At 48.3% G+C, this 27,637-nt stretch overlaps 9 protein-coding genes across 9 annotated transcripts; 5 read left to right on the plus strand and 4 right to left on the minus strand.

The window, feature by feature from the left end:
* Positions 1 to 310: 310 nt before the first annotated feature.
* On the minus strand, positions 311 to 1,505 carry GIQ15_01438 (mannan polymerase II complex ANP1 subunit; the record flags this gene model as incomplete). Its single annotated transcript, XM_033548855.1, has 4 exons — positions 311 to 459; positions 522 to 737; positions 795 to 842; positions 914 to 1,505. The coding sequence occupies 4 exons, from the start codon at positions 1,503 to 1,505 to the stop codon at positions 311 to 313; spliced, it is 1,005 nt and encodes a 334-aa protein (XP_033409806.1).
* A 1,404-nt stretch (positions 1,506 to 2,909) lies between these two features.
* GIQ15_01439 (ecm33) lies at positions 2,910 to 4,177 on the minus strand (the record flags this gene model as incomplete). Its single annotated transcript, XM_033548856.1, has 3 exons — positions 2,910 to 3,174; positions 3,227 to 4,058; positions 4,114 to 4,177. The coding sequence occupies 3 exons, from the start codon at positions 4,175 to 4,177 to the stop codon at positions 2,910 to 2,912; spliced, it is 1,161 nt and encodes a 386-aa protein (XP_033409807.1).
* Positions 4,178 to 5,824: 1,647 nt separating this feature from the next.
* GIQ15_01440 (DNA-3-methyladenine glycosylase) lies at positions 5,825 to 7,144 on the plus strand (the record flags this gene model as incomplete). Its single annotated transcript, XM_033548857.1, has 2 exons — positions 5,825 to 6,900; positions 6,958 to 7,144. The coding sequence occupies 2 exons, from the start codon at positions 5,825 to 5,827 to the stop codon at positions 7,142 to 7,144; spliced, it is 1,263 nt and encodes a 420-aa protein (XP_033409808.1).
* A 354-nt stretch (positions 7,145 to 7,498) lies between these two features.
* Positions 7,499 to 8,202, minus strand: GIQ15_01441 (ubiquinol-cytochrome c reductase complex protein; the record flags this gene model as incomplete). The annotated part of the gene is made up of 4 exons (XM_033548858.1): positions 7,499 to 7,588; positions 7,644 to 7,697; positions 7,804 to 7,912; positions 8,087 to 8,202. The coding sequence occupies 4 exons, from the start codon at positions 8,200 to 8,202 to the stop codon at positions 7,499 to 7,501; spliced, it is 369 nt and encodes a 122-aa protein (XP_033409809.1).
* A 715-nt stretch (positions 8,203 to 8,917) lies between these two features.
* GIQ15_01442 (mitochondrial folate transporter/carrier) lies at positions 8,918 to 10,227 on the plus strand (the record flags this gene model as incomplete). Its single annotated transcript, XM_033548859.1, has 2 exons — positions 8,918 to 9,401; positions 9,470 to 10,227. The coding sequence occupies 2 exons, from the start codon at positions 8,918 to 8,920 to the stop codon at positions 10,225 to 10,227; spliced, it is 1,242 nt and encodes a 413-aa protein (XP_033409810.1).
* Positions 10,228 to 12,729: 2,502 nt separating this feature from the next.
* On the plus strand, positions 12,730 to 14,033 carry GIQ15_01443 (polyamine transporter 1; the record flags this gene model as incomplete). Its single annotated transcript, XM_033548860.1, has 3 exons — positions 12,730 to 12,932; positions 12,983 to 13,457; positions 13,512 to 14,033. 3 exons carry the CDS (start codon positions 12,730 to 12,732, stop codon positions 14,031 to 14,033), a joined length of 1,200 nt encoding a protein of 399 aa, XP_033409811.1.
* Positions 14,034 to 17,007: 2,974 nt separating this feature from the next.
* GIQ15_01444 (uncharacterized protein) lies at positions 17,008 to 19,043 on the minus strand (the record flags this gene model as incomplete). The annotated part of the gene is made up of 3 exons (XM_033548861.1): positions 17,008 to 18,062; positions 18,114 to 18,963; positions 19,023 to 19,043. The coding sequence occupies 3 exons, from the start codon at positions 19,041 to 19,043 to the stop codon at positions 17,008 to 17,010; spliced, it is 1,926 nt and encodes a 641-aa protein (XP_033409812.1).
* An 801-nt stretch (positions 19,044 to 19,844) lies between these two features.
* GIQ15_01445 (uncharacterized protein) lies at positions 19,845 to 20,882 on the plus strand (the record flags this gene model as incomplete). The annotated part of the gene is made up of 1 exon (XM_033548862.1): positions 19,845 to 20,882. One exon carries the CDS (start codon positions 19,845 to 19,847, stop codon positions 20,880 to 20,882), a length of 1,038 nt encoding a protein of 345 aa, XP_033409813.1.
* Positions 20,883 to 22,760: 1,878 nt separating this feature from the next.
* On the plus strand, positions 22,761 to 27,212 carry GIQ15_01446 (ankyrin repeat protein; the record flags this gene model as incomplete). Its single annotated transcript, XM_033548863.1, has 5 exons — positions 22,761 to 23,423; positions 23,499 to 23,625; positions 23,758 to 24,418; positions 24,474 to 27,003; positions 27,072 to 27,212. 5 exons carry the CDS (start codon positions 22,761 to 22,763, stop codon positions 27,210 to 27,212), a joined length of 4,122 nt encoding a protein of 1,373 aa, XP_033409814.1.
* Positions 27,213 to 27,637: the final 425 nt, after the last annotated feature.

The following is a 27,637-nucleotide window of genomic DNA, read 5'->3' on the forward strand; positions in this document are numbered from 1 at the left end:
AACTTAAAAAAGAAAAAGGCATAGCGAAATCGTCGATGGTAAGTAAGGGTGTGGTGTCTATAAATAATGAATGAGAATGGTGGCTCCCGATTGTTTGGTTGGCCGCCGGAATAGTACGTATGCGATCTAAGGTGGCTTTTGTGTCGCAATATGCAAGTAAAAGGTTGTCATGGAGGGCGAAGGGAAGAGGACTTCGTGGCCCCGGGGTTGTGTGGAGTCATTAAATGTGGCTGTCGAGGTATTTGTGAGCCAGTTGTATATATTCATGGCCAGCGTGAGTTATAGACGCGGATGATGGGGAATATCGTCTTTAAACGTTTCCTGGCTTTTCATTTGTGTCATGATGCCAGACGACGTAGTTGGGCAAACCGAAGACTTGGTATCCTGCCCTCTTGGCCATCTTAGCGAATCCCTCGGTTTCAGCTTGGTTCTCGAATGCATAAGACGGGAAGTTGATTCCTATTACAGAAATGTTAGCTATTATTTTAATCATCGGAAGGAGATGGAGGCGTAATCCATACCTGCTCGGTGAACATCGGCCTTGACAACGATATTGACACCACCAATACCGTCCAATTCGAGCTCTTCATCCTTGTTTCTCCTCCAGTCGCCTTCTCTAGCCATATGTCGGCGTCCGGTATCGAATTCTCGGTATCCCTCGACAATAATGGTATCTCTGTCTAGGCTTTGAGACAATTTTCGGCCTTTGTCAGATTCGACCCAGGAGTTGTAATCAACTATTAACGCAATTAGCAATCGGAAGCCACTTCGGATTTGTAAGACCATAGACTTACATCTTCCTTCGATATCGTGACCATCTACATATCGATGGAACCAGACGTCTGTAATGATTATTAGTACACGGATCACAGATAATTGGAAAAAAATTTAAAAAGAAAGAAACCAAACGTACTGGGAACAAGAATATCCTTGTTGTGAAGGACAAAGTCTTCAATAATCTTTGGTGGACTGTCGGCGATATCCACATCTCTCCAGTAAACCCAAGAATGTTCAGGTTTCAGAGCAGTGGAAAGCAAGAAGTTTCTGGCCTTGCCCATCATCTTCCGTCTGGGAGCCTGAGCCTCGTATCCGTGCTTAGCATTCACATCCATGTTAAGGGTGGCACCAAAATCCTTCTCAACGACCATGGCACTGCGGAACGGGATATTATCTGGCATCGACTGGACACGGTTGAGGTTGGAAGCGAGGTCAGCGAGAGTCTCGTCGTTACTATCACTGACTAGGAATGCAATATCGATGAGGTGATGTGGGTACGTGAGCATGGATAGTAGATCGAAGTATTTATCGAGATGTCTGGCGGCGTTGCGGAGTGGAGTGAGGATGAGGACACGTTCCTCCATTGCAGCAGCTTTGGGAGTAGCCTTGACGAGGTTTAGGTTGATGTTCTGGATAGAAGTGTTGTTGACTTCGTATGGTTCGTGGTGGTTGAAGATGACAGGGGTTTGGAGATGAGAGTGCCAGTCAACCATTTCGTTGGCGGACATGTGGTTTGGAGGTTTTGAGGGACCGAAGCAGTAATATCTAATACATCGTTAACATCCATATATACATTGCATATGATATATCTTGACCACGGATGAGATGTGATTTATGTATATGCATATATATGTATGGGGTAAGTGGAACTCACCTCTGCATCTCCGCTGTCGACCGACTAACGCCGCTCCACAGCAGTATAAAAAGCCCCGCCGCAGCAATGGAGATGATAAATCGTGGTTTTGAAAGCAGTATGAGTACAGCTTTCCATGGTGGTAGATTGGCTTTCGCCGACTTCCAAGTAACACCGCCCTTGGGGAGAAGCATCTTCGCGTTTCCTTCCCGCGCTGCGTTATATTCTTTCTCTCTGTCTATCTCTTTCTCCCCTCGCTTCTTGGGTTGCCTGCCTAGGTGGGCGTTATATCCCCCTTCTTCCCGGCGGGTGTCTGGGCGGAGTGGTTTGCTCTTCTTGAGGCTGTCGGTCCGTGACTTAAAACGAGTGGATGTGATGAAGGGCAGACGGCACGGTATGCGTCAATTCTGGCGCAAACGACGTGATACCTCGAATCGGAAATCACCGGCAAGGAGGCCGTAGGTGTAGTCGCCAGTGGCCTTGGGTGGTTGTAGTTTTACGTGGCGTCTGGACGTGCCTATGTCGATGCCGTGTCAGCTTGATGTCTTGGATGGTTTAAAAAAAAAGTATCCAGATAGTCGAGGGCGCTGGCCAACGAGTGGAAGCCGGCAGGGATCTGATCGCCAACAGCACAAGGTGGATTACCTGGGCAGTACACGCGCACACGCTCAATGGGCTTGTAGAGGTGAAAAGGAGGCTCGTCGATACGGGCGGATGGTGCGAAAGGTAGAAGTCGATGCTACATAGGGGGTTCAACCTGCAAGATGAAAGGAAGAAGCGTCTTGCGTAAGGTGTCACGTGATGAGGCTGGGCTGGTTACATAAGCAGCACGTTCTGCAGTTCGGGAGCAAGGAGACAGATACAACGGTGGACAGTTGATACACGGATAACTGAGAAACAGGTTGGGGTTGTTAATAGTATTAGGAGTGGTAGTGTTAGTAGTGGTAGTGTTAGTAGTGGTAGTGTTAGTAGTGGTAGTGTTAGTAGTGGTAGTGTTAGTAGTGGTAGTGTTAGTAGTGGTAGTGGTAGTTACGAGAATATGTTTACGAGTAATAGTGAAAAGGAAAGAACTCTCAATTATTACCGTTCGACTAAGGACTAATAAAAACCAGTAATGCGCAAGTGGAAGGGATACAATTTAATTCGATGCCACAAGGTAACAGCGGATGGAAAGCGTAAACTGCATCAAACGAGAGAACGGGAGGGGGCTCTCAGGTGAAGAAGAAAAGACGAACGGTATAACAACGCCATCGTGTACTTAATTTGGACATGCTTTAGTTTACAAGAGGAACTGGAGAGTACCGAGAAGACCGATGAGGAGTCCAGCTGGGGCCTGGGCGGATGGGTCGGCGGCGCCAGAGGAGGTGGAGGAGTCGCTGCCAGAGTCGGTACCGGACTTTGGCTTGGTCTGCTTCTCGCGGCAGGTGAGCTTACCACGGATGACATCGTCAGACTTGAACTTGTCGAATGGCTCACAGCCGAAGGACTCGGTACTCTGGATGTTGGTGTCACCACGGACTTCCTTGAGGCCTGGGAGCTCGACCCTGTGATAAGGTTAGTAAAAAGGTTATAAATAGCAGGAGACATGATACGTACTTGTTGAATTTACCGCTGAAGTCGAGAGCACCGTTGACAGTCTGGAGCTTTGGAACACCGTCAATGGCCTTGAGGTTGGTGTTGTTGGCGACCTGGAAAGCACCCTTGACGGTCTTGAGGACTGGCAGAGAGATGTTGTTAAGGTTGGAGTTGTCAGCGAAGACGAGGTCACCGGTGCCAGTCAAGTTGGAAGCACTGAAGTCCATGAAGAAGTTGGAGTAGAATCCGAGGAGACCGTCCATCTTCTCCAAAGAGGGGATGGAGACACCGCTGGTGTTGCGGAAGGTCATGTTGTGGGCAGACTGGAGGTTGGGGAAGCTGATCTTGAGGTCCTTGTGGTTGGCAGCAAAGTTGATGTAACCAGTGGCATTGGTGATCTGGTTGACGTTGACCTCGGTCAAGTGAGGGTTGTTGGTGATCTCCATGTCGGAGACATCCTCGAGCTCGATACCGGTGAGGGAGGTGAGATCAGTGTTGGTGATGCGGACACGGTTGGCCTTGGAGACACCCTTGGTGAAGCCGAGGGACTGGAGCTTGGGAAGAGCCTCGAAGTTGACGAACTTGACAGCAGTGAGAGAGTCGAACTGGAGGGATCTCAGAGCAGTGCAAGCGTTGATGGTGAAGGAGTCTCCGATGGTGGCGAGCTTGGAGGCAGACAGCTCGGTGATGCTGGAGTTCTTGCTGATGAGGGAACCAGTGATCTTCTGGACACCGTCGATCTTGATGCCAGAGTTGACGACGTTGCTGATGGTGATGTCTCCATCCCAGGTAGAGCAGCTGCTGAGGCCAGAGGCATCCTCTTGGTTCTCAATGGTCTTGTCTCCCTCGCAAGCTATATCCCTTGTTAGAATCATCAATCCATCACCATTTCAGCGAGAAACACTTACACTTATCAGCAAACGCCAGACTGGCAATAGCCAGAGCTGGAACGATGTATTTGGTGAACGCCATCTCGTAATTGGGTCAGGAAAACACGGCTTGAAGCTGCAGTACGCGTGAAAGGTCAGCTATCACGGTTGAGAAAACCCTTCCAGGCGAGAAGTAAACAGAGGACAGAGAACAGGTGCTATGAGATGTATGATGTACGATGTATGGAGTAGACGGTGCAGCCTGGTGTGCAGTGTAATATGTATGTGCAGTGGTCGGTGTTGTTATTGTTGTTCAGGGTGGTGTTTGAGGGAAGGAATGGAGAGCGTTTCAAGGGAAAGGGGGTGCCACAGCGTAACACAGCGAGCAGCAGGGACGAGGAGATCACTGATCCTCGACAATGCTTTCTCTCTTCTCAGTGTTAGACGTACCTTGAACGAGCGTGTGAGTTTCTTGAGGGTTGCTGATGGGTAAACAAAGTGAGAGGAAGCTGTCACTTTTCAAGAGGGCGAAGGAGTCGGAAGGCAAGAAAAAGCAGGCACTAAAGAAGGTTTTTCTTGCAGGAGAACGAGTGATGTGGAGCCAGCAAGCAAGGAGCCAGGGCGCTATTAAACCGGGCTGGTACTAGTTCGAACAGTAACTAACAGCTAACGAGTGAGAAGAAGGGAAGAATGGGACGCTGGAGATATATGATAGAGGCAGCGGAGGAGGAAAAATCAGGAGAAAAAGCGCCAGGGGAAAACTTGGTTTAAACCTGAGACAAGCTCGGTGCTTAGGTAAGCGAGATCATCCTCGGCCTCTTCTCTTCTCTACTTCTTCTCCTCTTCTACTTCTACTTCTCTATCTCTATCTCTATCTCTATCAAGCTGTGAGTGTCCTTGTGTCTACGGAATACTTCTCGGGTGCTGCTGCTGAATGCTGCTCAATGATGAATACTGGACTGATGCTGGGCTGATGCTGCTAGAGTGGTATGCTGCTGTCCAGGGTGCCATGTCCGCATCGACTCCACCGCGATCCCTTCCTCCGCCTATAATATCGACCGTCGACACCTGAGGTTGGGTGGTGCCAATTTGCCACGTTACTGGGCACAACCCCTTAGCAGCAACCTCATACAAAGCGTACGCACGCCTGTACGGGGGCTTGACGGTGATGTCAGGATCGAGGGCCAAGGGCTTGTCGATCGCGGGAGAATCGAGCGGTGGCTTGGATCTCTCCATCGTTTCGTTTAGTGCTTGGTATATAAACATTGGCCACCCGCGGGAGCCTACTTTAATTGGCAAGGCTTCATCTACCCCTGAGTAATCCTCATGACAGCAGAGAAAAGAAAACACAGGGTGGAAAAAGCAGAGAAAAAAGGGAGTTCGAAGGCTTGAAGCTCGGATGGTCCCGTGAGAAGTGATGAGTCAGCAGGTCATGCGTTTTCGCGTTGGTATCGCGATGGGAAGAAGAAGCAGCAAGGATGGAGCTGACGAGAGATGCCTACATATACGAGTAAGGAGTAACAGACCACGGAGTACAGAGTAAAGAGTAGAGCAGAGTTAGGATGTAGTGGCAGCTTAGCATGCTCGTATTAATAATCTAGTTCATGACAAACGTCTACTCCGCATCGCTTATACATAGACATCAACTTGAATGGCACGTATCTACGGAGTAACTGGATACCTGATACACTGGATGGTACTTCTAGCCAGGTGCTGCCGTCTACCCAGGTTATCACGGTCGTTGGCTGCCATGGCTCCGAGACGTTCCGCCAGAGTCAGCGCGGCGGCGTTGAAGGAGGCCAGCAAGATAGAGACGCCAACGGATATAAAGCAAAAGACAGAGAAGCCAAAGGAACTAAAGAAGAAAGGAGGCATCACCAAGACGAAAAGCGAGCCAAAGACGCAGAAGAAGACGGTCACTGCTGCCAAAAAGAAGGCGATAGCTGCTGCTATTGCAGATGTCGATGTCGACGTCGACGTAACACCGTCAACGCCAAAACGCAACCAGAAAACATCAGACTCTTCTATCCAGAGACCTACTGACGTGCCACCGTCACTCCCACCACCATTCGTCACTCCTCGTCGCACTGCTAACAACGCACCAGACCTGAACCGGCCCATCGACCCGCATCGTACTACGGCAACCCTCCTCACCCCGCGCGGCTCCCACATAACAGCCTACCCTGCAGACATAGCCGATGCATCACCATCAAAGACCGGTCTCCCCCGCCCAACTACAACAGTCGGGAACCTGCTGGACGATGCAATTGCCCATCTCCTCAGCGTCGACACCAGGATGAAGGCCGTCATCGACAAGTTCCCGGATGCACCATTCAAACCAGCTGATTTGGCAGTTGAGATAGACCCCTTTCAGGCACTGGTTAGTGGAATCATTGGACAGCAGGTGTCCGGTGCAGCTGCAAAGTCAATCAAGAAGAAGTTTATAGCACTGTTTAATCCCGACTCTGCCAATGGTAGTGAGGATGATGGTGATAAGCAGCAGGACGGGGAAGGTGACAGTGCCTCAGATGCGGGAACACGGTATAATCGTGTTCCCTTCCCTAGTCCGCAGCAGGTAGTAACTTTTGATCTACCTACTCTGCGCACTGCAGGCCTCTCCCAGCGTAAAGCAGAATATATCCATGGTCTGGCTGAGAAATTTGCTTCGGGGGAGCTATCTGCTCGCATGCTTTTGACGGCTACCGATGAAGAGGTGCTTGAGAAGTTGATTGCCGTGCGAGGACTGGGGAAGTGGTCTGTCGAGATGTTTCTGCTCTTTGGGCTAAAGAGGATGGACGTCTTTTCCACTGGTGATCTGGGTGTTCAGTATGTATTCACACCATTAGTACATTTATGTATCATTCTAACACTTGTTCTTCCTAGACGAGGTATGGCGGCATATGTTGGCCGTGATATCAGCAAGTTGAAAGCGAAGGGCGGCGGTAAGTTTAAATATATGGCTGAGAAAGATATGGTAGAGATTGCGGCGCCTTTTTCACCGTATAGAAGCCTCTTCATGTGGTATATGTGGAGGTGGGAGAACGTAGATGTTGCCGTTATGCAGGCATGATTTATATACCTACCATATAACATGGCTTATAGATATATATACGACTCTGGTAATGAATACCGTTCTATATAAATGATTGAAGAGGGATTTATTTCTAATATAAACGTAATTGACTTATAGAAACCCTCCCCCTCCCCTCCTCCACAGCGAAGTCTATCAGCCTACTGTCTGGCAGTGTAGTATCTGTACATGTTTATTTAAACGGGAAACGAAAAAGGAAAGACGGTAGATAGGAGCATAGTTAAACAATGATGACTTTCTTGATTTGAATCGGGCTATTCTTGCATGGCATCCTTCCGTTGGTATTGGCGATTTTATGTTGGCTGGCTGGATGGCCTGGTTTTGTCGGTGAAATCATCGCTTGATGACGAGGGCGTCGAGTTCAGCGCGCTCGGCTTGTTCACGCTGGATGGCTTCGATGAGTGGTAGGAGGTATCGGACATCCTGTATAAGGTGGTTAGCCGTTGTTCTATTTTGTGAGTTATGGAGGTCAATGTACCTCTTCTGGCTTGGTCTGGTCTTTTTCAGGCAGAAGTTGATGTTCAACGGAGCACTATGGGTAGCAATCATTCAGTTAGCCACAGAGTATCAACATATATAGACAGAGTAAAGAAGAAAGAAGATTATGTCGGCGGTCAGGTGGAAGGCGGTGCACATACCTGAACAGCTCGGCGGATGCGGTAGATGCGGTCGTACGCTTCCTTGGGAGGAAGTCTCTTCAACGCCAATTGAACAGTGTCGTTCTCTTCTGGGATCAAGTCATCGAATCTATCCACATATCACAGCACAAGTTAGCAAATGCTGTTCATCAGAATCTTTCATGAGAGGTTGACCGCTGCCACCGTATCCTGCCACCAGGCCAATGGTTTCGCATCTCTTCCTGCTACTCCCATTGTCCATTCTATCCCTCTCTGACTGCATCACGGGCTAACAAGAACTCACCTCAGACCCAGCTTTCTGTATCCAGCGGCGCCAACGTACCAGCTGGCAACTGGCTTCATCATGTTCCTGACCCACGGCACCTCGAAGGCCCGGTTGACCATTGCTCCAAAAACCATCGCTGCGGTTCAATGATATGTCGAGATAGAGTGTTTCGAGAGGCGCTTCACACCGATATGGGCGTGATGGCTGCTAATTCAGGTGCTGGCAGACAGGCTTGCTTTTGCTGTTGGCCAATCACTCGTTTGGTGAAGTTGATGAGGTTGTTGTGCAAAAATTAACGCTCGGACCAGGTTCGGCGTGCCGGATAGGAAGAATCTCGTGATTTCAACCAAAAAGTATCAAGCTGGGGGAGTGTGTGCCTACCAATCTTCAACTTTCAACTATCGACACATTCACAGATAATATTATTGTCTGCAGGGATAACTCCGCTTTGTTACATTGTTTCCCTTTTTTCAGTCGGATACTGCACATCCTTTACACCTGCGCAGCGACACCTCGCTCGGTGTCTATCGGCAATATAGAATTTAATTCTCCGTGACCACAGCCAACTCTGCTATCCCCGCGCAGACGAGCATGCCTGGAGTCGCTTGTTAGCCTCCACCTGCTCCAGCTTGGAGCTGCGTGGACTCGATCATCCGCCGGAACCCTCTTTTCACATACTACATACGACAGACCAAGCGCTCGAGGCCGGGAAACGAGAAGAGCGAGCTCTACATCCCTCGTTTTGTATAGGTCTTATCACCTTGCACCCATCGTTTCCACACCATTCCGCACCCATGCAGCGATATCGATTATCCTGTTAAGTGAGACTCTGCTCCATAACCGTCAAGGATGTCTCTAGACCGTACTAAACCGTCAGAGACATTCACCGCTTCATCGTCGCAGGAGCATTCAGTCTCAAATCCAGATTCACGAGCTTCAACGCCAATACAAGTTCACCCTGGGGCAAGGCCTCCCCCAGACTCGACCTTTCTCACCCGTTTGCAGGTGTACTCAACCCGTATCCCGCAGAGCTATGTGACGCCATTTTGCGGAGCAGGGGCGGGGGTTGCGTCCGGCATTATCACCTGTCCACTAGATGTTATCAAAACTAAACTCCAAGCACAGGGAGGCTTTTTACGACGAAATGGGAAACTGGTGCAGGCAGAGGCGTTGTATAAGGGTATGATAGGAACAGGAAGGACGATATGGCGGGATGAGGGCTTGCGTGGGCTGTACAAGGGCCTTGGACCGATGCTTCTGGGCTACCTTCCTACGTGGGCTGTTTATTTGACGATCTACGACCGGTCGAGGGATTACTTTTATGGCCAAACAGGTGCGTAATATACTTTCTAAAGTATGTTCTTTGCTTAGGTTTCTATGTGCTGATTTACCTTTATAAAGAAAACTGGTGGCTTGCCCGAACATATGCATCATTGACTGCCGGAGCATGCTCTACCATTGCAACCAACCCGATATGGGTTATCAAAACTAGACTCATGTCTCAAAGCATACGGCCATCAAACGATGGATTCCAGGCTCCATGGTACTATAAAAATACCCTAGACGCAGCGCGAAAGATGTACGCAAGCGAAGGAATACGGGCATTTTATTCAGGTCTCACACCCGCGCTCCTAGGCTTGTCTCATGTTGCTATCCAATTTCCGTTATATGAATATTTCAAACTGGCGTTCACTGGTTTTATGATGGGAGAACACCCTGACGCAGGTAACCCACACTGGGTGGGCATTGGTGCAGCCACATTCCTTAGCAAAATATGTGCGAGCACAGCAACTTATCCACACGAAGTACTGCGCACAAGACTGCAAACTCAACAAAGAATTACTCCCGCTCCATCACCTGAAGGAATTTCGTTCCGTGGCTCAGACCAGCCATATAGCGGCACTCCTAGCGTGGGTGCATCCTCGGATGGAATGCGTAACCGACCCCGTTATCGTGGAGTTATTCGAACATTCCAAACAATCTTGAAGGAGGAAGGATGGAGGGCATTTTATGCCGGGATAGGGACAAACCTTTTCCGCGCCGTCCCTTCCGCTATGACTACCATGTTGACGTATGAATACCTGCGCAACATAATACACTGGGGACAGCATGAAGGAGAAATGATACTGGCTGAGGCTATGGAGAATCAGCACATATGATTCGACATCTAACCCAGTAAAATTGAAACACAGAGCAATCATGACCATATGACCATGAGAGTGGGAACAGACCCATGATATGGTCTATGATATTGCGCCTGATACACCACAGACATTCATAAGAATATTTTGTCTTTTTCATCCTTTTATAATACCAGATTTGCTAGACAAGTGATATTCCCTGTCGTCTTACAAATATACCCAACCAAACCCAACAGCCGCATTTCCCCTATCATTCCCTTCTATTCTATTGTTTTGCATTCTCTTTCATCTACCGTTATAATGTTTCGCAAGGGATTTTTATCCAGCAGAGCAAGAGATTTGGCGTGTCTGGCGTCTTCTATTAGGAATGGCTTATGTATATGTTTAATTTCAATTTGTAATTTCTTTGTTCAGAGGTGATGCTGGAAGTTAGGATCAGGATGTGTGGGTGTGTTTTATGGGTTGGCTACTGTCTGTGTCTATCCATCAGTTCAAGTTAGGATGCAAAAATTATGCAGCAATCTTAGCACATACTGCTGCTAGCTTGGTTGGCATGAGTACATGTTTCTTGTATTAAATCTACCCAGTTAGAGTAGAACCCCGCTCAATATAAGATATATATCTTCATCAAGATCTACACACCATAGAATTAAATTGGAAACACTAAAGTAAGCCTTTCCATAGGGTTGAATATCTTACTCCGGCTAATTCAATGGTCCTTGACAACATGATCTCGCAGGTGTTGTAGTTCTACTACTACTTTCGCATTCTCCCACCAGGACTAGCTAGATCTACCCCAGAGGTTCGCCTGAGCGCTACCTAGCACTTCACTAGCATTCAATTATTCCAACGTTAGCCGATCCCCCTCGCCCCCCTCGCCCCCCACCCGGTCGAAAGACAGGATCGCCGCAACCTTTTAATGCCAGGAAGAGGCTTTGCGGTTCCCCCATTCATATGCAACCCGCCTCCTATCTGAGTTATAGGGATCAATCCGATTGTCGTAAGTTGCCCCTCTTGATTAGCTGTATAGGCGAAAAGAGGTAAAGCAAGGGCTGAAATCGGATATATAGAGCAACCAATTTATTATTCGTGGGATATCTTTCGCGGGAGATCCTTCTTGTATTCCGTTCCCATCCCCTATTCAATATTGCCACTAGGTAGCCGGCTCCTATAGATTATTCCCTCTGCCGGAAGACGAATAAATTGAAGAACGTTTGGCATTGTCGCGTGCGGCTCGGATGCTTCGAAAACAGTATCCGGTCAGTAAAAGGGCCATCGCGAAGGCCGCTATTGGTACGTTGAGCGACTAATAAGGAGATGCATATCAGTATGTAAAAAAGTACATGGCCATCTTGGTCCAGTCCAGAGAGCAATTGAACTGAGTATGTTGTGATTGCATACCCTTTTGCCTCGACCAGCTAATTTATCTCCCAGCGGTTGCTTCGGCGCCATTTTTCCTGGTTAGTTGCTCGCAACTTGCAACTCTTGTAGACTTTGCCTTCTCGTCTGTTAATCGATGAAAGCTCCCATGTCACGTGTTGATTAACGCATGCCAAGAACGGTTGCAGAGTGACGTACATTTAGGAACTGTCTGGCTTGACTATCAACTGGCTCCCTTTCTTCTATATCAAGCATTACGAAGAAAACTAGCCTTACAGGGTACTCTCTTCACTGCTGATGCCTTGGTGATCCCTTGCCTTGAGTTTACCACATGCTCTGCACTAATCATCTATTATTATGGTAAACACGTACTAAGCTGGGTACTGCACATCAACTTTATCACTGCTATGCAGGACAACTTTCCTTTCTTTTACAGGCTCCTACTCGTTGTTGATACTGAACTGCGGTTCTAAACATTGCGAGCATACTCGTGATGTAAGAAGCAAGCGCGCTCGAGAAGAAGTTGAGAGAGCCATTGGATGCATCTAGCAAGCTGGGTGAAAGGGGTTTCTTGACTAAAATCTCAGGATACAAGGGACGGCACTGGCCTTCTCATTTATAAATGAAAGGTCTATCCTACATTCCTTTATATGTCTCCCATGTCTATTATGTCAGATCGTGGCTGTCCACTTGCGCAAAATTCCATGCGATAGGCACAGGACGGAATATCCATTCCATTCCAGGTCCCCGGAGGCATGGGTTGGCTAAGGCATTATCGACAACACGGACGGTGTAATAGGATGATCATGGGAGATTAATCCGCGCACAGTACATATGCCATGACCCTGTTTGGCGCATGTCGAATAGGACTTAACAATGAAGCTATCTCCGCAAACACCTGGTGTCTTGCTATCTCCGGCCTGTTATCTCCGCTACTATTCAAGGCCAGAATGTTGCTACATCGAATGTCCCAATAGGACTTGATTGGTTCAATGGGTTGGAATCCAACAACTCCAATACAGTAGGTTGATCTCTCTCCTGGCAGGGGAGGCATGTATTTTGATATATTACTATACATGTCTCCCAGTAGATAGCTCAAGTGACAAAAACTACATTTCACTTCACGCGCTATCCCCCATAATGAGCGCAGCAGAAGCAGGCTGTCCCTCGGGAAAGGCGTTGGAGCTATTAAACCCAAGCCTAAAAACGGCATCTGTCACCCAAACGGTCGAACTCTCAGTGGTCGACTGGGACGGGCCAGATGACCCGGAGAACCCACTAAACTGGACACCATTCAAGAAATGGCTGATTATCAGTCTCGTCGCATATATTACGTTTGTCACGTAAGTCACTCCCGCTGCCCAAATAATGCTTATGACCCTGACCTGTAAAGTACTAAATCTATCGGCAGTTCTTATGGATCAACTATCCTCGCGCCTGGTGTTCCAGCTCTTCTAAAAGAGTTTGGGGTCACTAATACTTCACTGGCTTCTTTCGTGGTTTCGATCTATATTCTCGGCTTCTGTGTCGGTCCCTTATTTTTGGCACCACTTAGCGAGCTCTATGGGCGTTTGTCTATCATACATTTGTCGAATGTTCTCTTTCTCATCTTCTCGGTTGCATGTGCCGTGAGCACTAGCATTGGGATGTTTATCTTTTTTCGTTTGATGCAAGGGATATCTGCATGCCCTCCTCTGACTCTCGGCGGAGGAACAATCTCTGATCTTATGATTCCCACGAAGCGTGGAAAAGCCCTAAGTATCTGGGCAATGGGGCCTTTATTGGGCCCCGTTATTGGTCCCGTCATTGGAGGATATATGAACGAAACAATCGGATGGCGTTGGACATTCTGGTTTACAGCAATCATGGTAAGTGAACAGCTCCTACACCCTAAAGCTACTTTCTAACTAACCAATCCGAAGACAGGTGTTTCTATATTAGCGTCAGCCGCAGTTTTGAGGGAAACATATGCGCCCACTCTACTCGCAAAGAAAGCTGCGTGTCTTCGCAAGCAAACTGGAAACCTGGAATACAAGTCAAAGTTTGATAGAGGTCTTTCTCCAGGCTATTTATTTAAACAGGCAATCATCCGTCCGACAAAAATGCTAATACTGTCGCCGATTGTTTTCGTTCTTGCAATTCATATGTCCATCATCTACAGCTACTTATATTTTATGTTTACGACTTTTACCTTTGTCTTTGAGGATCGCTATGGTTTTAGTTCCGGAGAGGCGGGCCTTGCATACCTGGGGTTGGGAATTGGTTTTATTGTTGGCCAATTCGGCGTTGGATACTCCTCTGACCTATACGTCAAGAAGATGCTGGAAAAGTCAGGGGCCATGAAGCCTGAGTATCGCCTTCCACCCCTGATGATTAGCGCATTCATTATCCCCATCGGCCTATTCTGGTACGGCTGGACAGCCAGAAAGCGGTACACTGGATAGTACCTATTATTGGTACTGTCTTCATTGGGATTGGTACTATGTGTGCATTCCTGCCAATACAGATATACCTTATTGATACATTTGGTATCTACGCCGCCAGCGCGCTTGCAACTAATACAGTCGTCAGGTCCTTCTTTGGAGCAGTTTTGCCGCTCGCCGGCCCGCCTCTGTTCAAAAGACTAGGACTGGGATGGGGAAATAGCATATTAGCATTCATTGCGTTGGCTCTGTCACCTACCGCGTTTTTTCTGCTCAAGTATGGGGAATACATTCGGACCCACCCAAAGTTCCAGGTTAAGCTCTAACTTCAATCGACCATACGCTACTAGTTATTTTTGTCTACTACTATCCATTGGTAAAGGGAGCTGATATCAGCGAAATGTTATCAATATATGGGAACAACAGCGCCTCCACCCTTAATCGTTGACTCTAAATACCAGTGTTTAAGTCTAAAGGACGATACATAGCATCTAGTATGTGGTTAATTGTAATCAATTCCTAGCTTAGGGCCCTTACCTCTTCAATCACTTATTATAAGCTCAAACATTTATATTTCCTCCTATGCCTATCTATAAATTCTATCGGGCCCACAATAAAAGAAAGGATATTACGTAACACATTAGTCATCATATTCGCTGAGTAAGCTATAACCAGTTAAAAGCTAAGCGACATTTTTTTCCTCCTTCTCTTTTCTTTTCTCTCTCTAACTCCTCGCTCAAAGAATCGCATTCAAAGCTTACGAACAGGGCATTTCGATGCTCATACCAATTTTATGCTTTGGGAGAAAGTCCCCGGACGCCCTGACCTTGCGTCAGGCACTGCGGAAACGCGCTGCCATAGAAGCACTTCATTGCAGCTGATGCCCTCTTAACTTCCTGCGCGCTGGCTCCGACCCTCGTTGAACCGTTTGCACTCGTCAGCGTTCTCTTCCATTCGTACTGGCTTTTTCGTGTCGGGACAGCCTCAGGGATGACGATACGAGTCCCATGTTCTGGCATTGAAGATTTCACCGGGTGGTGGTTGCGTCGGGGAGGTTTCTTGGGGAAACAATGGGAGCTGGCGGCAGGGATTCGGTTAAGAAGGTTGCCATTCGTCGAGATTCTATAGCTATGCGATTGCTTTCCCATTTCTGGTCTTCAGGATTGGGGGAGTAACTCGATGGGGCTTATTCTTGAGGCGAGGAGTTCACCCCCATTTTTTTTCAACCTCCGAGTCTGTAGCTTATGGAAAAGCAGTGATCGTTGTCCCTTTTACCTACTTCCGGATTTCGTTCCTTGAATGATTGCTGGCATGTAGTGGGATACTTTCGCAGAAGCCCCTTCGAAAGGGTCAGATTCATTATTCATACGTTCATATGATGATATACAAATCATAGAGTCAAGCACAGAGGCCATACAATGGCTATTGAAGATAAAGATTTTAAAACCTATCTGATGAACACTACCCCCTCCCAGCCCAGTTATGCAAGAATGATGACCTATTGTTGAAGTTCCTTGAAACTATCACTTCTAGAGATATAATTAACAGTTTATCATCAATATCATAGCCTAAGTTTTACACATTAATAAAACTAATAAATATCATTTCATCCATTCGTCCTTTCGTTCGCTCATTGGGTCTTCCTCGTGGGTGTCTGTTCCCTACTCCCTCTCGGAGTTCCCATCTTCTGTGCCACTGCTGGTCGCTTGGATTGTTTACCCCCCTTCCAAGACGGAACCACAGCTCCCATAGCACTTCCAACAAGTGCGACGACAGTTCCACAGGCCCCTCCCCATACCTGTATACTTACTGTTCCCAATGGAGCACGGGGAAATGATAAAATCCATTCCACCTGCCATGGGAACCAGCCTCGGGGAAGATCATATATCGGCGTTTTCGAGAACCAGAACTGAAGAAATACCGTAACACCGGTGGTAGAAACCCATCGAACAGTCTTGATTGTCCAGTCGAAGGAAGTCTTCAGCGCGCTGAGCTTTTTATCTGTAAATCCACCAAGTTATATCAGCCATCAAATGCCCTCCAAAATTTGTTCGGGCCAGATTACCCGGCACTCGGTGAATGGAAAGTCCAGAACGAACTCTTAACGTCATATTCCTCCATAGCTTTATCGTGCCGTCTCCTTAGCTTCGCCCATTTTGCAAATTCATCTTGTGAGCTCGTTGCGGTCATTTCTCGTTTGAGTTGCACTACTTCCAGTTTCGCGTGCCTCTGCTCTCGGGCCGTTTGCGACGCTTGGTTCGGGAGCTTGATATAGAGAAGCCATAGCTACAAGAAAGATAACAATATTAGTAAAAGTCAACGGGAAAGTAGAGGTTTTCCAAATACCAAACTATCGATAGTACTGGCGCCGATTGTATTAATTAAATAGGTGATTATCTGAATAGCAAGGACAACAAGGAGTAATGATGCCATCATCAAGGACGGCCCAGCGCCAACTTTCTCGAGGTTGGGGTCAGTCCGTTAACTTTGAAAGAGCATGCGGAATCAAACTAGTAGCAGTAGTTGTTTTAAAGAGGTATATATTTGAATGATCCTTTGTTTTATTTCCTCCGTAGAGTTGGAATGGAAGGGATGCATCTTGAATAATTTCTTGTGGAAAGCCGCAACTTTGGTGTGGTCTGCGATGTTTGCCTTGTTTGTTCGATCTAGTTACAACTTCAGCAAATAAAACATCGTTCGACGAGAACAAAGATGACGAGACAACTATAGCGGCGTGAAATATGTATGTATTCGCTATTTACTATGCCATACTGAAGAACGGATTATCAGATGATTATTTTATATTGTGGAATATGTTATTATTCCTCCAAACTCGAGTTCTAATAAACCATCCCAAATACCCCTGGATTCATTGAGAATGGCGTGCAGTCATTCAGATTTCATTATCATTACCACCTATAGATGGGATAGCCATTTAACATAGGCTATTCCTCCATCAAAGCATGGTGTACGGTACAAAGCGTTTCGCCCCGGCTCACTTCTTCTTCTGGGACTTATCCACGATACTAATCCACTGGGACTTGAGCCCTTTGCCAACAAGTAGCTTCTCTACTACTCCTCGATGGTCGCCCTGAAGGAAAACTTCCATCTCTCCCTTCGCGCCGCCGACTGCCTGGCTAACGCTGGTGCTGCTAGCGCATTTCTTTGATAGCTCATCCGCTAGTAACTGAGGCGATATGCCAAACCGATCGAGCCCCGCCACTTTGGTGCCTAGCTTTGATCCTGTGCGGCGTTCGATGGTTATCGTTGCCTTCGGAAGTGCGCCGGCTTTGGGCTTTACGTCAGAGAGTGTCTGGTTCGGTTTGAGGATGGCATGGTAAGGTGCACAGAGAGATGGATCCTCTAGTAGCTTCTTGAGTAGGGTGTCTCGGGGGATGGTTCCACGGGAAAGAGTTACAACGTCACTGGATGGAATTATCTTGTTGCTGATAAAGGCGTTCAATGTGAGTATTCGAGGGTTGGAGGGGGAGATAATCGGCGGGTCTTGAGAGGAGATGTATTCATTCAGGCGCTTGGAAACGTCAGAGGCGGTATAGAAATTATTCACGTCGGTGTTGGATAATGGCGGAAACAAGTCCGGCACCAGTTTGCTGCTTGGACGGTACAGGGTTTTCACATTGACCTGTTCAGATGACATAGCTCCTGCACCAGGGCCGGAGCTAGTTTTTGCCTTTGCACCCTCAGGGCTAGCTTTCTTTGGTAGCCTGTAGGGCACAAATTGATCGACGAGGATGTCATCGAAATCAACATCCATAACTATAGTTTCCCCTCCTCTTTCCTTTGACTTGAGTAGCTTTTTCTTATCAAGGTGTTTGATAAATTTCTTCACGTTCTTCCAGGACGTCTTTTTAATTTGATAGTATTGTGCTTGCCTCTGTGAGTATATTGGCAAATAAGGCGTGATAAGGTTGGATATCAAGAGCGATGGCTGAATTGGGAATGACAAGCCATGGTTATGATCCCCGGGGTTATCCTTTTTGTGCTGATATAGCGCATATAGGAAGGCTTTCTCGAAAGCATCATCGATTTCTGAAATTCTTTGTTAGAACCAGTCACGAACAATGTTATGGAGGGATTCACCTTTTGTTGTTGGAGGTGGGAGCTGGTCGTCCTCGTCCTCCGCTCCCTGCTCCTCTTGGGTTTCGTTTACTGGAACACCGCCGTCCACGCCTCCGTCCATGTCCTCTTCTTCATCTCCCAATTCCAGGTCTTGAAGATTCTCTTCAACGTTTTCGGCGCCACCAATCCAACCATCTAGATGATCTGGTGAGGGTTCACCAGGTCGACCGGCCGAACCCCAGCTCCACAGTTCATCTCCCTCCCACTGGATACCCCGAACGGCATGGCCCTTTGCTCCCTGTACTTGCGTCAAGCTAGCAACATCAATCTCGCACACACCCACGAACGTGGGCACACTAGGCTTCTCCAAGCTCGAAACAGCAACGATTGCTCCTTGCACAGCACCTGTCGGAAATGGTGGTCCGTTCGTGAGGCCTGGAGTCATAAGGTCTGCACCGTTGTAGAGCTTCTCCATGACATGGCCCGTCGTGCAGAGCAAGGGGACCAGCCCTGGGTTACGCCATAGTGAATAAACTGTGGGGTATATTCGTCCGTCCGTCCCTGGTCCCTGTTCAAGCCTAACCCATAGTACTCTCTCTTCACCGTCCGGGTGTGTTCCGACGTATAGAGTCCCGTGGACGAGCTGTAGATCGGGGCCTGCAGTAGTTGTGAAGCGTCCTGCTAGGGTGTTTTCTGGCAAAAGCGAGTTTCGGATAGATGCAAGGCTGGGTGTAGTGGTAGCTTGGGCTGAGGTATCATCAGCTTCAGGCTGAGCAGCTGGCGCCTCTGGAACTGAAACGTTGTACTCTTGGATAATTTTGTCTGCGATCTTCCTCCGGTCTGACGATCGAAGCGGTGCGAGAGGTTTGATCTGTGGAAGTTAGCAAAGCTCTCCCTGTTGCCTTCTCGGAGAGTTAAGAGGGGTCATACCGATGGCTTTTTCTTAAACATCGTCGGTATAGCTCAGTCCGGAGCCGATAATAAACCAAAAGCCGATGCAAGAAATGAATATTAAGTACTATGTAACAGGTCCAAAAAAGAACAGCCTCATAGGAAAAGTAGGAGGTTGTTGGTGAGTGTGAGGCTGCGGGGTTGGATGATCTTAAATATTTAGAGCTTGATGCACCGCAAAATATTTCTTTAACTCGCCAGTCCTCCAGCTCCAATATTTACTTCAACACAACCTACGCTTTACAAGAACTGAGAGCCGCGTATACAGTGCATATACAAGGGATCCTTAGTATATCCATCATTAGTCCCTGGTCATATGTCGTATTCCCTGCTGGCTGGCTCAGGAAGCTCGCGGCAATGCGGCAATGCGGCTTGCGATATTTTCATTTACGAGATGCCCAACCTGGTGCCCAAGGACACGATAAAGATAACCGTCTACATTGCTATAGCTATTTTCATAGCTAGAAATCTCATACAGGTCTATTGGATTGTTAGAAAAAACAAGTTCGCTTTCAGAGATGGCAGTCCCAAGGGAAAACATGGGCTGTCTCTGCTAGTTTTTATATATAACCACTATGGCCAGAGGAAAGAGCTCATCGGAACAACTAATACCTAAGAAATATCTCTACCCAAGGAAGGAAACATGGAGTTATTTCTACGTCAAAGTACTTGGATTGTCCAGCTTAGCAACAGTCCGCGTGCTCCATATCCCAAACTCCATGGATTGCATAAAATATACCAAGAGCAATAGCAAATACCGTCTAATGCTCACGCTCATTTCCAGCCTCTTATTCCATTACTATGCATTCCATATGGCCGTTCCTTACTTTATTACTATCATTCGAATCCCTCGTTACTGCAGCATCTCTGATCCAGCCTAGGGGCGGATTATGCGGAAATGCGTTCCCTCACCTCAAATCCGAGAAACTAACCGTGGACGATAAATGGAACTTGGCCGAGACGATCTGGAGTTTTGAAGCTATGCAAGATGCTGAATTTGGGGGAACACCTGCCTTCAACCCCAACAGCGAGAACGAAAGCGACGTGTCTTTATCCCACCCCTTTGGCTTCAGGAACTACAGCGGAAGCATCCTCCCTGTGACGGTGGAAGGGTCATCGTTTGACCAATATCAGGTCACGGCCACCATAGGATATCCGTGGTCTACGATAGGTCGGATATTTTTCCGTCGATTCAGAGGGGATAAAGATGGCTGGTGTACTGGCACGCTTGTTGGGAAGAACCTGCTGCTTACCGCTAGCCATTGCTTCCCGTTGGACTATGGTCCTAGGAGGTGGATGCGGTTTGTCCCCGGATTCGGCCATGGAAAGAAAAACGCCGAACCTTTCGGCGGATCATACGTCTCACAGTGCCGCGGGGTAAAGAACACACACAACGTTACTGGGATTGACTATGTTATATGCATGCTATGTGAGCCCCTGGGCGAGCGGATGGGCTGGATGGGCACCGTGTGGTGGAAGGATATGCAAACATACGCCAACCGGTCGTGGCATAGCTCCGGGTACCCTATCGAACCACTCAAAGGTGCAGCACAGATGTTGATTGCGAATTTAACGCTTGACAATGTCGATCCCCATGGGGAGATTGGCGTGGAGCTTGAGTCGAAGGTGTATGCGTCGCCTGGGTGGTCGGGTGGTCCGTTATGGGGGTATATCAACGGGGAGCCGACTATTGTTGGTGTTTGTAGTGGTGGAGAACGAAGTTGCAGTGAACAGCCGGGTGGTTGCTTCATGGCAAATGAGTCCGATCCATACCACGATGTATCTTCTGGCGGAAAGCTGATGACTGAGCTTGTTCAGTATGGGAAATCGCATTGGTAGCGCTGGTGTAGGGTTCCACCTAACCTATATCCTAATATTACTTATGACACTTCTATCCGTAGGGGATCAAACATGTTTTTTGACATTGTAGTGCAAGTAGAGAAGCGGCCTTGATCTTTTAGAATATAGCCACCGGGACCCTCCTACATATACTATAGTGTGCATTCCATACCTATATATGCTAAGAGCGTATAAGCATCCGCATATGGAGCATTTTCGTGCCCCATTTGAGGAGACGGCGGGGACAGGGCCAAGTCTGGATATCCCGAAGACCCATGCAACCACGTGTAAATTATATAGTCCGCTTATCAAACGATAGGTAAAGGCGGTTTACGGACATGAATAGAATAAATTTAAGATGAGAAAATAGGATATTACCTCCCTATGGCATGCCCGTGCTAAGAAGCGAATATTCGTCCAATAGGTGCCCAGGGTGTTAGAAATACGCAACCGTAGCGCCGGAATGTTTTACATATCCATCTATTCAGGTCTGGTCCCGATTCCTGGATGAAGGAAGAAGTTCGGAGAAGGAAGATTGTTTGGCTTCAACTGCTCGGAATCCGAAATCGATTGAATCCACGTATTTATAGGGCATGCTTTATAGGGCATCCCTTGTCGGGCGTGATGTCTTATGCATCGTCTTGCTGTTCTCTGGGAGACTTCTTGGAGCAGCTCGGAAATGGTTGTATATCTCTGTCAGCCTCATGGACCGCTGAGGCCGGGTCTAGGTGTTTTATCTATACAGACTTGCAGGTTCTAGGTAGGCTCCGTAGGCGTCCGGGGATAATAAGCAGCAGCTGAGAATTTGGCCCTGGCTGTCCAATAGTTCCAGCCGCGCCTCTAGACCTATACTTAGGATGTATAGACCCAGGGACGCCGGGCTCGAGGCTGTTCCTGTGTCCTGGATCTTGTCTCTGGCCGTCTCAGTACTTTGTATAGAACCACGAGAGAGAATATAGATGCTGTAGGAGTCCTGGGGCTTATGAACGGCGATTTGGCGTTCCAATAGACTGGCATGCGCAGGAGACTGGTTCATGCCTTCAGAATAGCTGTATCATTCTGTCCTCTGGAGGAGTTGGTGACTTAATATATCGTCTTCCTCAAGGACGAGGTTATACGCCGGGCCGAAGCCGCTGACTCCCCACGAAGGCTCGCTAGCAAAGCCAACGGCGGTCGTCCCGGCGCAAGTAGAAGCAGGAGAGCCGTCGTATAATAGCCCTGTCTTCTCCGTCATTCTCTTCTCTTCTCATTGTCCCTGCTAACTTTTTGCGCCGTTTGCGGACCAAAGAAGAGGGCTGCCCGAAGCGGCTTAGCGCACCACCGCCTTCGCCGTTCCGATTTCTCTTTTGCTCTTGCAAAACGTCACGAGAGTCAAACGGCGAGTTCCCATCGCAAACATCTGGAGTCGATACGCCGAAGCAGCCTTTCTCAGCGCGATCCCCAGGCCCGGTTGATGAGTTGGATGTGCATGCTGCTGGGTTAACGTGCCAAGCTGTCGTTGTGGCGGTCTTCTGCAGCTGGGACCTCACCGACACACATCAAGACCTCCTCGACTTATCCCTGGATTTCGATCTCGTCTACTGAGTACGAGCCACCACGCCGGTTGTGCCTTGATATCACGTCGTTTCCGCATCGAGGGGGATCCTGTTTAACTGCTCGCTCGACCTGTCGATAGCTGCGCGGCGTATATAGGCGCATAATCGCTGCGGTAGGCAACAGCATTGTCGATAACGCCCCTGAGGGATCAATCCGCCGATTCGGCATCCCACACACCGTACGCTCGAGTGAGAGCACGCGAAGAAAGGTTGTACTCGAAGGGATAGGCTTACTGGAGTATTTCGACCGGATTCTTTCTATCCACAACTTGGGGTCGGGGCCATGGAGCCCATAATCATGGACGGAGATATGGACAATATCATGGACGACAGAGATACTTTATGCTTCGACCCGTCGGTCCTCAATGCCTCGACGCCTAGCCTGGGACGAGACTTTGAAGACCTATTCTTCCGGCCGTCAAGTGCGCCTCAGCTTTCCGATGCAATGTCGTGCTTATCACCTTCCGAAATGCCAAACAAATCCCAGAATGACGTTCCACCGGCCGGCTCAACCCCGTCCGACACTCGATCCGACTCACCAGAAGATTCCAGTCATAGTTCCTCAATGGATTCACCTACAGGCCATCTACGAAATGCCTCCCTCGCCTCCAATCATTCGGGACTCTTTAGTCCGGATAGCGCGGGGACAGAGCGATATTTACCGGACTGGCCAAATACCGAACAACTTTCGCTGGGAGAGGGTGCCTTCCTTGGACAAGATAGTGGAAGCTTTTCAGTTAGGGGCGATTCGGTGATGGATCACGACGTGGAGTTTAGCAACAAGGCCATGGCGTCTGCATTCGATTTCGACAGTGCGGCCAGCAGCCCGAGTCCACTGAAGATGGAACTCAATATGGAGAAGAGTAAGCCGACTGTGTTTAAGCAGTCGTTCCGTACGCCTTCTACTTTTTCTGGGCAATCTAGTGACGCTGGTTCGTCGCAACAAGTGAGTGGTCCCTTATTATGGTTATGGCTATTATTATTTCTTTGTCATGTTCAAAAGATACTAACTTATTCTTAGCAGCCAGCCGTTGTAAACCCATTTGTGTTCCAAAGTTCGAGCGATGCTAAACCAATATACCCCGGACAAGGTTTTTGGGATGGCCGCGCCTCGCAGTCAAGTTTAGAAGACGCCTTTGGTGGAATCGGTATGAATGGTGGCTCGCCTCTATCGGCCACATTATCTCCGACTTCAACCTTCAGATCCCCCCGCCAGACTTTCGAATCGTTGAAATGCTCACCCGGAGTGATGTTTCCTATGAATGACCGTAATTCCGCAGTCTTCCACCCCAATGTCAGCATAGAAAACTACATACGACCCCGGCTGATCGTCCACCCTACCTCGTTGAAGTCTCGCGTAGAGACGCAGATACCGATTAAATTGACACTCTACCCGATGCCGCCTGGCGTTAAGAAGCTGCGTCTCCCGAGTCACGCTATCTCCAAGCCAAAATTTCTCGCAAAACCCGAAATAAAACGATCCCCAGACATCCTTGAACTTCGCGCCAGTGTTTTGTGCACTAGTGCGATACAGGACAAGAAGAAACGGGAGAGAGCGTTTGCTAGGGCTCGCGGCGAAGATGTCAGCGTTAAATCTCCAAAGGATAATTCATCAGAAGAAAACCAGGGTGATGAAGACGTTCCATTGGGAGGAGCCGAAGTCAAAATCTGCCCCGGCTGCATTCAACGAGAGCGAAAGCGAGCTTCTAGGAAGAAGCAGCGGAAACCGGAGGAGGATGAAATGTTCCAAAAGGACGAGGATAAAAGGGTTATCGTGTTCAACACCACCGAGATCAAGGATTGGACAGACCCTCCTAGAACTCCCAATTCGACAAACTGCGACCCCTCTCTACCAATTGCGCCCTTGGGTGCAATGCAAGTAGAATTGCCAATGAGGATAGCATGTTATTGCAGGCACCAAAATGAGAAAGTGGGATTCCAGTACGTAACCTCCCACCTGCATGCCCCATTATTTCATATACTAACTAGAATTTAGGGTACTCTTCACTGTGTTTGACTATATGGACAATCCAATAGCACAGGCCATTACGAATTCAATTATGATCACTGATGATCATAAGACTCATGCGCCGACAAATTATACCGCTGCAGCGAATGCCGTAGTGACTGATCCCCAATTCCCTACAGCAGGGGTGTTCGCTGCGAATCCCGCGATAGATTTGGCGAAACCGTTCATACATTCAATGCCATATAAACTATCCCATTCAGCCAACGATCTGCAAGCACTCCGGAATCGACAATATCCAGTAACACCAGCTGCTTCTAACCAGTCACAGAATGGCACAAATGCAGCTGCCCCTGTAACTACGCCACGAAACCTCTCACGACAAGCGTCACCTTCTGACGGCACTGGCCCATTAGCCAAGCGACGGAAACAGAGCGGATCAGGGAAAGTTCCTACTGGACTTACAATGACACGAATCGAAACCCCACGAGCATCCCAGTCTCCGCTGCTATCAAATCTCCCGTCTGCCAACGGAAACGTGGATAAAGCTTATGTGACACCTTCAATGATGACTCCCCAGTTTGTGAATGGCCCACCAACACCAAATAACAACGACGGGATGTTCTTCAGCCCACTTGAAGGCACTAATTCAATGGACAACCACGGGCAACAAACATTGGTGTCCGCGCCTAGCTCAACGCACCCAAGTCGGCCTGGCTCTCCCCACATGAATAACCGCAACAGGTCTATGGACCAAGGAACTCCCACCGGACTACCAGCTTCGGGCACCCAGAATCACTCTTGGAGCGTGCCAACGGGCCTCCCCCCACCTCAAGTGCCTTCAATGATTCATAAACTTGTCCCGGCAGAGGGCTCTACTACTGGTGGAAGCGAAGTAACCCTCCTTGGTAGCGGCTTCTATCCTGGTATGGAGGTTGTGTTCGGCGACACTCTAGCCACTACCACTACTTTCTGGGGTGAGAAGTGCTTGAATTGCCTCACGCCACCTTCCGTAAAGCCGGGTTCTGTGCCGGTTGTATTCAAGCATGAACACCCTCGACTGGGCCAGCACCAGCCGGGACAACCCATAATTCCAAAACCACAAATTTTCTTTCGTTACGTGGATGATCGAGAACTGCAAATGTATAGGATTGCTCTTGGAATTTTGGGCCAAAAGCTTAGTAACCCCGCCGATGCATATCAAACTGCTCAGCAGATTATGGGTGGTGATGGAAATAGTCTATGGAACCTTCAGAATAACTACCAGGGCAGCGGCAGCGCTGGAGGCCAGCAACGACAAGCCGCAGGAAGCAGTCAGAACGCAAACGTCACCGACACTGACGCAAAGATGCTTGTCTATCTCGAGTTTATGGACCTTGATGGTAGCCCAGGTTCTCCTAAGTATAACTCACGCTCTCCATCAGGACAGACCCTTCTACATCTTGCGTCTTCGTTGGGCTTAACCCGGTTCGTGGCCGGTTTACTTGCTCGAGGAGCCAATCCTGACGTCCAGGACAAGAATCACAACACCCCCTTGCACTTGGCAGCGCTCAGTGGACATACGCATATTGTCCACCGCCTTCGACTTGCTGGTGCTAATATTGCTGCGCCTAATCTACGCGGTTTCACCCCCGCTGACCTCGCCACATCTCTCGATGCCCACCGGGCGGTCATTGTCTCTAGCAACCATTACCGTTCAAGAAGCGTCGGATCAATGTCACCCATGCGTCACCGACCAAGCTCCGGCTCACTCGATGGATTCTGGGAACCAACATCTTCCAGCGATTCTGCGGATATTGCAGAGGATTCTACTGATGATTCTGACGGTGAACCTGCTGCTGAGGCTCCAGAATTGCTATATGCCCAGCCTATGCGCAGCAAATCAGAATCTCGCAAGGAGAAGAAGCTATACCTCTCACTTTCCCGCAAAGCTAGTGTTCCTCCAGCTGCTATACTAGCATCTGCTGAACCCGACGTTGTTGCGGGTGTGGCACGAAACTCTTCTCCCCCAGTGGCTTTGGTTGCATGGCGTGATCAACTGGCAGCTCAAATTAACCAGTTCCAGCAAAATGTTAACCGGGCTTTCCCAAATCTACCCAACCTTCCCAACCTTCCAAACATTCCGGCATTGCCTGCATTGCCTCCGATGCCTACGCTTCCAGATTATCAAACCCACCCGATGATCCAGCGTATTAGCTCTCTAGTTCCGCATAGACCAACGACAGCTTGGTCTACCAATATTATGAAAGACGGCTGGGACCGATTGACGGGCAATTCATCCCCGCCAGCATACGAAGAACTTTATCCCCATGAATCAGATGCAGACTACGCTGACAAGAAATCGTCCATGGTGGAAGCAGCTCTTGATGCTGCCGCGGACCAGCATTTCGCTGAGACGGATGTATCGACGCGTTCTCAAGCATCATCCTCTAAGCAGGAGTTTGGTGACGTAACAATCGGCAGAAAGAACATCTCGAGAGAGCACCAGGAACAACTACGAAAGGCTCACGCGCAAAAGATGAAGAGATTCCGCAGTGACCGTAATCTCTTCATTATCTGGGTAAGTCATTTCCTCATTTCACTAGTTTCCTGCCTCTTCATACTCACCACTAACACACAACCTTCTAGATTCCTCTCTTGATCATAATTGTCGCCGCGATGCTGAAAAACCTCATCCCTGATATTTGGCAAAATGTCTCTTACGGATATGACCTTGTCAAATCCCATTTTGTCACTAGCCCACCCAACCGGAATCTTATGGCTACTTAGTTGAAACGACTTAGTAGCGTATCCTATTCTTTTGTTGTTTTTTTCTTCTTCTTCTTCCTCTTCCTCTTCTTTAGCACATGTCTTCTTGCTTGTATTATTGGAGGCGACCTGGGTCTTTTCCGTTCGAAGGTTGCGAGTTAAGACGGGTTTCCGTCTCGGATTGTACATTTCTTGTGTGCTTTGGGATGGAATGATGGTTATCATTCTACTGGGCTCTTATTTTTGATATTACACCTTTTGCTAGGGTATCTACGAAGTACAATTTAATAGAATATTCTTACTGTTCTAACATTAGAGTATTAAATGCGTAGATAAACATTGACACTGGCTTGTTTATTACTGATCTGTAAATATAGGATGGATGTTTAGGGTGCTTGTACAGAGGGATGCCAAGACACACAGGTGCCCGTATCTGACCTCATGCC

This window comes from Arthroderma uncinatum, assembly GCF_011692745.1.
Source record: "Arthroderma uncinatum strain CBS 119779 chromosome Unknown scaffold1, whole genome shotgun sequence".
In the NCBI taxonomy this organism is placed as follows: Eukaryota; Fungi; Ascomycota; class Eurotiomycetes; order Onygenales; family Arthrodermataceae; genus Arthroderma; species Arthroderma uncinatum.